At 35.3% G+C, this 9,637-nt stretch overlaps 1 protein-coding gene across 3 annotated transcripts; it reads right to left on the bottom strand.

Annotated features, from left to right (window-relative positions):
* Window positions 1–255: 255 nt before the first annotated feature.
* LOC128228247 (uncharacterized) lies at window positions 256–7,268 on the bottom strand. Of its 3 annotated transcripts, none has more exons than XM_052939430.1 (6): window positions 6,523–7,268; window positions 2,070–2,275; window positions 1,776–1,876; window positions 1,388–1,558; window positions 1,040–1,249; window positions 256–861 (listed from the first exon to the last, which is right to left on the bottom strand). In XM_052939430.1, exons 1-6 carry the CDS (start codon window positions 6,706–6,708, stop codon window positions 449–451), a joined length of 1,287 nt encoding a protein of 428 aa, XP_052795390.1. In that variant the 5' UTR covers window positions 6,709–7,268; the 3' UTR covers window positions 256–448. The 3 variants fall into 3 exon arrangements, with proteins under 3 accessions (XP_052795390.1, XP_052795389.1, XP_052795388.1); XM_052939429.1 differs by lacking the exon at window positions 6,523–7,268 and adding an exon at window positions 2,769–3,357; XM_052939428.1 differs by lacking the exons at window positions 256–861; window positions 1,040–1,249; window positions 1,388–1,558; window positions 1,776–1,876; window positions 2,070–2,275 and adding exons at window positions 3,614–4,306; window positions 4,548–4,787; window positions 5,020–5,154; window positions 5,448–5,530; window positions 5,726–5,931 and having other exon boundaries at window positions 6,523–7,028.
* Window positions 7,269–9,637: the final 2,369 nt, after the last annotated feature.

The raw sequence follows: 9,637 nt of genomic DNA, 5'->3' as shown, positions 1-9,637 counted from the left end.
ATTTGAACAATCCTCAACCATGATATAATGTCACAGCAGGGATTGGCAAGGATTTGTTTGAGACCATTGAAATTGGGTGGAGACGAATTATGTGTTGGATTAATTCCAAAGTGTATCTAAACCTTATATAAGTAAATGTCGCTTAATGCCTTCTGCATCACCCAATGTAAGGTGTAGTGTCTGAAACAAGAGCCGTGCAACAATGATAACAGTTGTATTTGAGTAAAATAAACTTACAAAACAAACCACAAAAGAAACTTTTCATATTTCATTCTACATATTTATAGAACACCAACAGACACAAAAGGCATCTTGTTTTATAATCTGCGTCTAACATTAGTTAAAAACCACACGATTATTTAAAATATTTTCGGGGAAAACTTTACCGAAAATAATATACATTTATTAAGATATTTGTATTCTAATAATGCCTGACACAATGTCATGTCTACTGTGATTGCGAGTCGGGGCCCACTGCACCAAGGTTTATTTCACAGTAGTTATCATGAGGGGCCATATCAGAGGAGATAAAGTCGTTTACTTTATGGAAGTCAGATCTACATAAGGCACGCGTTAAATCATGAAGCCTCGCGTCTACTCCTTTAATTTGTAACCACCGAGCGAAACACTTATATATAACATCTGATTGGGGAATGTTTTGTGGATCCCTGGTCCTGTCGTTGTCGATATTGTAAACGTCTGCGTCACTGACGCCAAGTTCTTTAAAGACGTTTATGCAGTCATGACATATTTCCCTAGATATTTTCAGAATCATCTCTCCGGTTACGACCACATTCTTACTGGATAATAAATCACCGCAGTTTTTGCAATCACTGGCGGTGCAACCGCACAATCGTTTAACTACAAAATAGAACATTTTATCTAGCTTTAATATCTATATATGTATATACCTAACTCATAAACAATGTATATATTTAACGAATTATCTTATAAACTTGTAAATATGTATGCAAACTATCATTTGTAAATGACTTTCTAAAAGATAATTGCTTTATCAAATGCTTAAATTTTGAAATACCAAAGTTGTTTATCGGTGAACTAGGAAGGTGCGCCCGTCCTCGCTCAATATTTGATCGAGTGTAAGATGTATGTATATTGGGTAATCTACGAAGGGATGGTCCCTCGGGTTCATTTAATTGCCCGACATTTAAATGGTTATCATTCCTCCTTTCCAATGGGCCGTCGGTCTCGATTCCAGAATTTATTTGCGAATAGTCTGGCATGGTTCCTAAAAAAACAAAACATGGTTTGTCAAAGAGCATAGGTATGAGCCATTCGACCAGATCGTTTCCTCATTAAAAATAAGATAAAGATAAATTTATTTACCGCAGTGATTGTGGAAAGTCAAAAAGGTAAGATATATTACGTGCTCTGGAGTGCCTGTTCGTCTTACGTCTATGGATGACTATTATGGATATCACAAGCATTATGACCAAGCATGATATAACAATGGCGAAGTAAAGCCCGACATGTGGTGTCTCTTTCATAGTACTCTTCGCTTGGGCGCTCATGGCAAGGTCAGATCGTCGGACGGATTCTGTAAATAAATGTTGCAAACAATTAATCATTTTCATTATCATTAATATACTTGTACTTTGAAACGCTTACAATCAGTTTTTGATATATGGCAACCTAATAGTATTTGCATGAATTAATTTACATCTTTTATGTTTTGCTCAAAAAGACACTTTACAAAACACGGTATAATGAACTATATTTATAATTAACGAAGGCAACTCGCTTTTTGTCTTTACCTATAGTGGATTTTTTAAAAGGAAATTTAGTAACTTCTTCAATTTTCGTGTTTGGTGGCTTCAAGCATGGAATGTCGGTATTTCCTGATTCATCGGCGTATCTGGAATAAAACAAAAACTTTTGTCATTGTTTCGCTATATATTTTTCTGTATATACTTGATGACCACGTTTTGGCATTTCTTCTGAACTGAAATGTTGGTTTTCATTGAACTTATTTATGCAAAAAGCTACAGAAACAAGCTCAGTAGCAAAAAACTTACACGATGGTCGATTCTCAATGTTATGTATCTTACCCAAGTAAACACCCGCCGCACTTCCAGTTGTGACGAGTATTACACGTCTCTTCCGTATATCTGTGTCGTGAAGCACAGTCTGTTGAGCATAAAGTGCACGCTGCAGGGATATTGCCGTACTCTGGCTTGTGGACATAGTAACCATTCGTACACTTCCGACAAGGTAAACATTGTTCGTCTCCATGTGGTCCAGTGGGACCCGTATACTGTGAACGAGAAAACCACACGCATTGATCTATACTTATATGATTGTGTTTAATTGTACTTAGCCACATAACGTTATTGGAGCAAATTACCGCGTTCCCAGATTTATAGACTTTAATACCCGTTCATTACCGTAACCCGTCAGCTTCGGTATTTGAAATGAATTGGAGTAAAAATACAAATACAATCTGTTACAATGAACTGAAAGTGTTTACCGATAACGAGTTGACAAGATTACATAATGATATCATTACTCATAAGTATTCATTTTTGCGATAAACGCTTCTCAAGAAACCAGCCGGTCGATTTAATTTAGTAATTCATAATTTCCACACTTACACCGATTGATGTCATATCAGTGATTCCCATGCCTTTTCACGAATAAGCAAATAAGGCCTTCATTTGTTTTTGTTACGTGATGATATTTCTTTTGAATTGTTTTGTCTGGAGGTCCGAATAAAAAATAACCAGAAAAGTAAATAACATCTTACTAACCTTGGCGTTAACATTTCTTGCAGTTCCATAAGAACAAGGTCCACATGATAAACATTTCTGTTTGCTTTCTTCCCAGAAAGTATTATCGATGGTTCTACAAATATCCACACTATTCACTTTGAGTACCAATTCAACAACCAGGAGTACTAAACACCACATCTTATAACCCAAGTTGTTGTGGCGCGAATGTTTTCATTTAATAATGTGGCGTGACATGTGGTTTCCCAACAATTGCAGGTACACTAGAATAATTCCAAATCTAGAACAATCCATTTTAATCTATATTAATATACCGTGATGTAACGTACGGTTTATTTCCGACTATAAGTCAATATCACATAAAACGGTTTTACAAACGTCAAATGTATGGAAACATGTTATCACTTCAGTGGCATGAATAAGTTTAAGCCTCGGGATATAACACTAAAATGACTACAAACAGCACCATCGAAAATACATTACTCTCAAACAACATCCCCGGACATATTACTCTTGTCACAGCAATATGATTATCTCATTTCTCGACAGTTTGGCAGTATTTAACGAATAGCTTAAATTGCACGTAGTATTAAATGTACTTTGAGTCAGCTGTTCATGAATGCATGTATCGACTCGTTATTTAAAGCGTTTTATCAATCGACGGAGTTTTCTTTATAGTTATTTATGAATTAAATATTCCTTTTGAAACATAATGGACGTTTTATATTTACTTACAGAAACCTCTATACACAACAATTTATGTATTATTTTGAATTGATAGTCTTGCCTCGGTAAACGACAGCATATCGATACGACAGTGGTGTAGTACTTATCATAGTGCACGTCCTCAAGATTCAAACAAGGAATTTTATTTTTTTACGTTTTATTCAGAGAAAACAGTAACAAAACACCTGAAGTGGGGTTTCACCATAGACACATATTGTGTCGAATAAAACAGTTAAAAAAGGGCACATAGCTATTTTGTCAAGCCAGCTTTATCACATAATGACAAATGACGAAATATGCACACACTAATAATAATATATGAGCAAGTAAAATATCACATGTGTTTAAACAGTACATTCTAATTATTGTTTAACAGTTTGAAGGAAATGAGTCCTGAAGTGTAATATAATTATAACGATCATCTTCAAACATGTTTTCGTTGATTGTATGAAACCTTCCTTTACATAGTGCTTTAATTAAATCATGTAATCTAGCATTTCCCGCGTTAACCTCGACCCATTTTTTTAATACCCTATAAATAAATTCACTTTGAGGTATTTGATCGACATTGCGATTTCTGTCATCATCTAAACTGTAAATGTCAGAGTCTTTTACGCCCAATGCTTTAAAAAGGTCTAAAGGGTCGTGACAAATTTCACCAGATATGTCTTTGAGCAAAACTCCCTTATCCATGAGAGAAACGTCTTCCACATAGTGTAAAAGCTGTTCACACTTCTCACAAGACGTGTCTAGGATACATTCACAAACTTGTTGTCTTTTTCTCGTTGAACTCCAATATTCTGATAGCTGTTTGCATACTTTGTGAAGATTGTCTGTAAAATAGTACAAACATAGACATAAATGAGCAATACGTGATATTTAATGAAGTGAAACATAAAGTGGTTGTTGTTTTACAGATGAAACATACCGTAATGAAAAGAGCTGTATCAAATAATAGCAACGGCTTGAATCTTCAGGAAAACTAAAAAGCAATAGGACTAAACATCAATACTACATTTTAAATCTATCAAACATGTAAGACATGTGCATTATCGCGTTCGAATGAAATCGTACCAAAGGTTTCTGTCCCCGATAATGGATTCGACAGCTCCTGTCCCCTTTGTCCTCTATTGGATAACAACTCGGCTCGAACCCTCTCGTCGGAATTTTCGTAATGTGCTAATTTAAAACCAATTCTTCCAGAATCGACATCTCCTGCACAGTCACACTCAATGTCGTTGTCGTGTTGATGAATTTGAATGTATTTGTCTTGGTTCCTAACTTCCAAGTCATTTACAGGCGTAGTTAGTTTACCTGCAATTTATGTATATAATTATATCAATATATAGTAGGCTTAATGTTATGTTTTCATTTGATACTACCATGACCATTTGCAGTTACATAGTAGCATACTGATTGATAATGACCAATGTAAGTACATCGACTTGGCCAAATTTAGTGTTTCTAAATTAGCTATTAGGAAATGCATCGACACATTGTACCATAAGGTCATATCATGCTAAAGGACTGAGAATTTACAACCTACTTCTTCTCATATGTCGGACACAGAGAACGCTTAAGACAGCAAATATGAAAATAGTCATTCCGACACAGGCAAGAAGTACCATCACAGCGTTCGTGTCGTTTTCTGGTGGAACTTTTGTTGAGCTGTTATTAGATTCTGAAAGTCAACGAAAATCGGTTCAGAAAAAAAATAATATCAAACACTCACTTAACTACATATAAATAAATTTATGTATTGTTATTGATTTAATAACATTATATAATTACGACGAACTGTGAGATCAGCTCTCGTATATATTGACGTCAGATTCTAATACGTCATCACAAGAATCTCAGAATATAAAGATAATACAAAACAGATGTTAATTAAAAAATAAACCTCACTTTAAAAAAACAATGGGCATTGAATGTCGTTGAAAAAAACAACAACATAGAACTGTAGAACTTTACCAGGTAAATTTGTGGTTGATTGGGTATATTCCTTTCGAATATAGCAAGGGAGGTCTGTATTAGATGCACCGTAATCTGTATACCTAAAATATAAATGCACCAAACATTATATATACAATATTCGTATATTGTTCAATAAGCAACCAAATGAATTTTACTTGAATTCAAGCGTTTAAGTTTAAATACAACTATTTTGACAAGATTACATGCCATGTTTTGATCAGAAGAGATTCGTGAATGAGACTAACTTCAGTTTCAGTGACTAAGTTTTTTTTTACCTAAATATGCATCCTCCGCAGCGCCAGTTACTATCTTTGCCGCACTCTTGTTCCATGAGGCGGTTCCTGTCTGCGCAGCTTGATGAGCATGTAACGCATGTACCCGGAATACCTCCAAATTCCGGTATGTGAACATAATAGCCATCACCACACTTGTGGCACTTTAAACACTCTTCATCACCATGCAGACCCCTTTTGCCGGTGTACTAAAACGAAATTGTCCAAATTGTCATTTTTCTTCATGGAATAACCTTTATATGACAAGGAAAATTATACATTGGACTACTACTACGATTAGTATTACTACTACCACCACTACTACAAAACAACCACAAGAACCACAACAACAATGATGGACAGTATCATCGTAGTGATGAAAAAATAACCTGATTCTTATAACTAAAGTTACCGTGCTTTAAAAGGTGATGCACATTCCTATTATGTTAAAATATAATTGGCAATAATGCACCAGTCAATTGTAACCACGGCCCCCAGGTCCGGGGAATAGCGGATACTTTGACTTTCGGTCCATTCAAGCCCGGGCGGGAACAAACTGATGTTGAAACCCCTACCAAATGCCCCGCACCCCAGGGACTCTAGGTAAAGCCCATTCCCCGCTATATTTGGCGCGAAGACAAAACCACCGCATTCACCCGGCACTGCGGGGTCACCTGGAAGGTAAAACCACGGCCCATTTCCCCGGGTATACCCCCGAACCTGGGGACCGTGGTTACAATTGACTGGTGCATACTGGTAATAAATAATTGATAAAAATAAACATCAAGTATATAGTTTACCTCTTCTGTAAAGTTACGAGCCTTTCCTGATGGGCAGTCTCTACACCTAACACATTTTTTCAATTTACTTTTCCAGCGGTAATTATCTTGAGCATTACACTGTATTTCGTTCGATTTTGTTTCCTCAATTAAAATAAAACAAATAACTGAAACGGAAAATATTATATCCCTTTTATTCCAATACATGGTGAATTTCTTCCATTCAATAATAAATGTTATTTTGAAATGTCCATGGAGCGACTATCGATGTGACTAATATCGTAACACGTGCAATGACGTAGAATTAGAGCGCTTTCATAGGATTGGCCTGCTGAACAGTATCAATGAAGATAGTCAAGTGAGTTTAAATAGAGTCGATATGAGGATTATCACACACTCTATACTTTATATTAAATGCGCGAGACACTCACTGTAGAGTTAAATCACAAATAGTATTAAACAGCCTGAGACAAAATATCTTTCAATGAAGTTTACTCTAGTGCGAACTGATCATCATCGCTATAAATAGAAACCAGTATGCGTTGTAGTAGAGGTTTAAAGCGGATCGGGTAACAGTCTACCTTAACTTTACATTAAGAAGATTTTGCACCAATTGACCAAATCGAACGAAACCCGTCTGATAAATTTACGATAAGTAGTTTATTCTTAATAGTATAACAAAAGTGCACAGGGTCTGATCCAGGAATTGACCTAAGAGGGGGCGTAACTTAGGGACATAACCACTTGACATTCGCCCCTCCCTCAGAGTTTGGTGAAAATTTGAACAATTTATATTCTAAAATGGTGCACTTGTAGCGTATTTTATTACTTTTATTCTCTGATATTAACATAGAAATAGATCCGCTAGTGGTATACGTAGTTAATTTAAACTCAAAAGATATATCTATTCAAAATTCCATTTAGGGAATTCCCTGCTCTTCCTTCAACGAAATCCCCAAGTGAGATAAAGGTTTACTTCTGTTTGCATATTGCACCTTATGCAAATAAATGCACACACGTATAAAGTGGTCTGATCACTTTGTTGATTGTGTTATTGTAAATTAAATCCTTGTATTTTTTAAACAAGTAAACATAAAATTTAAATTATTTTTGAAAGCGTGCGAATTAACTCCCTCAAACTATATCATGACTGATTGAGGCAGATCCATCTATAGCACGAACTGCATCCAACCTATGGGCTTAATTCGGTAACCATTATGTCTTTTAGTTACAGTCGGACTATTAAGAATCTTTCAAGAATTGTATTATTGCTTTGACACCAAGTTCTGATTCTCTTACTGTCGTTGCTTCTTGGTTTGATGTGATCTTATGCTTATTTGATATATATTGCAGCTACTACTTATCATTGTAAGAATTAAATTGTTTATTTTATTTCATTTTGTGTGGCCATCATGGTGTATATTATGACTTTTCTGTTTGATCAAATGTATATTGCTGATATTGCAAAAAAACAACACCTAAGATTGTTGAAAAGGGTACTATTGTCGATGCAAGTGCTGATTTAACAATCATCATTATTAACAATTATCAATTAAAAACTAATTTACCCCTTTTTGCAGGACTTATATTATTAACTTAATATTTTAGATGTTGTAAAGGAAAAATCGGTGCACAAGTATTAATGTGATATTTTGTAGGCGACTTGTTTGAAGGTTAAACATGAGAAGTCATTGCTACGCTCGTACGTACAGATTCCTACAAATTATACGGGATCAGAATCAAAAAGCCGCAGCTCTGTTCCGTTCGCAATAGTAAATTCGATAACACGAACAGCTGATTATCACTTAAATCATCAGAAATTAACTTATACCTGAAAACATGACAATATGACACATGCTTCATCCGTCAACGCTTAATATACTTAGATGTGTGGTCGGCTACAATAATGACAATGAGTTTGTGTGGGTTTTTAATTACTACACCGCGAAGAATTGTAATTAGCTTATTCAGCAATATACTCGTTACAACACTTTTTTTCTATAATAAACTCAACACTTTAAAACAAACAGTAAGTATTGTTTAGACAACAGTTAGTTATTTACTAAATGGTGTGCATTAGTGAACGAGATTTTTATATATACTACTTTTATTCAAAGCCCATCTCTCAAATGGCGAAAAGCGGCAGCTAAAAATCATTGATCAAAATGTTCATTGTTTACGGTAAACCAGAGCGGAACGACCGAGATGTATTAACTGTTTACTAGGACATTTACATCATCTTCACAGGAGTGGTTCCTCGATCACGATAAACATGTTTAAGTCAGGCGAAAACATATTTGTAAACTATCTGCTGACAACGGCTGGATCAGTGCCATGTTTTCCTTTGTCATATCCGCTATATGTCTAGTTCAGTCATTGATAAAGTATTTCATTCAGAAAAAAATGTACTAGAATTCAGTGTAGTTCAAACTAAAAGCTTCAGAAAGAAAACACCTTGAAATCATTACATTATTAGTTTGAAAATACGTTATGTAACGATAAATTGCTACTGTAGCATTGGTTACCAAATTATGAAAAATATATTCTTAAATCTTCTTTTGCGTAGATAATTACAAACCAACTTACTACATAACGTCATGAAATATTACACGTTACATGCACGTATTTTCCCATTTTGACGGGACATATAATAGTGGTCTGATCGATATGGCGTGATAAGTAGCAATACGTATCTAGATCACCTCATTCTCATATGCTTGGATATGATTTCATCAAACGCAGATTAGTAGGAAAGTTCAGTTGTACGTGCTATATATACACTCTTATCAAAGTTGGAAGGTGAAATAAACAAAGAAAGATAACCTACGAAATAATGTCCGCCGAATGTTCGTGCTTGCATGATCCCCCCTTGAATAATATAAAATGTTTATTGCGAAACCTTGACACCCTAATTAATGACCCTACAAATGACATTCGTGATTGTGTTACCTCCCTTCCCTTTAGCGTAGTGACAATTTTGGAACATCTAACTGAGACGTACATACAGATAAGTGTCAACGCATGCAGTTTGCACATACAATAAGTAAGGAACACACTCCTGACTATCGAACTGGTGTTTTAGAAGTGTTACTTTCAGTATCGACCCGCCACCTAAGCTCTCATAGCCTTGCCTCGT

The sequence above is a fragment of the Mya arenaria genome, chromosome 3 (genome assembly GCF_026914265.1).
Source record: "Mya arenaria isolate MELC-2E11 chromosome 3, ASM2691426v1".
Lineage (NCBI taxonomy): Eukaryota > Metazoa > Mollusca > Bivalvia > Myida > Myidae > Mya > Mya arenaria.
This window is presented reverse-complemented; position numbering and strand designations above follow the sequence as displayed.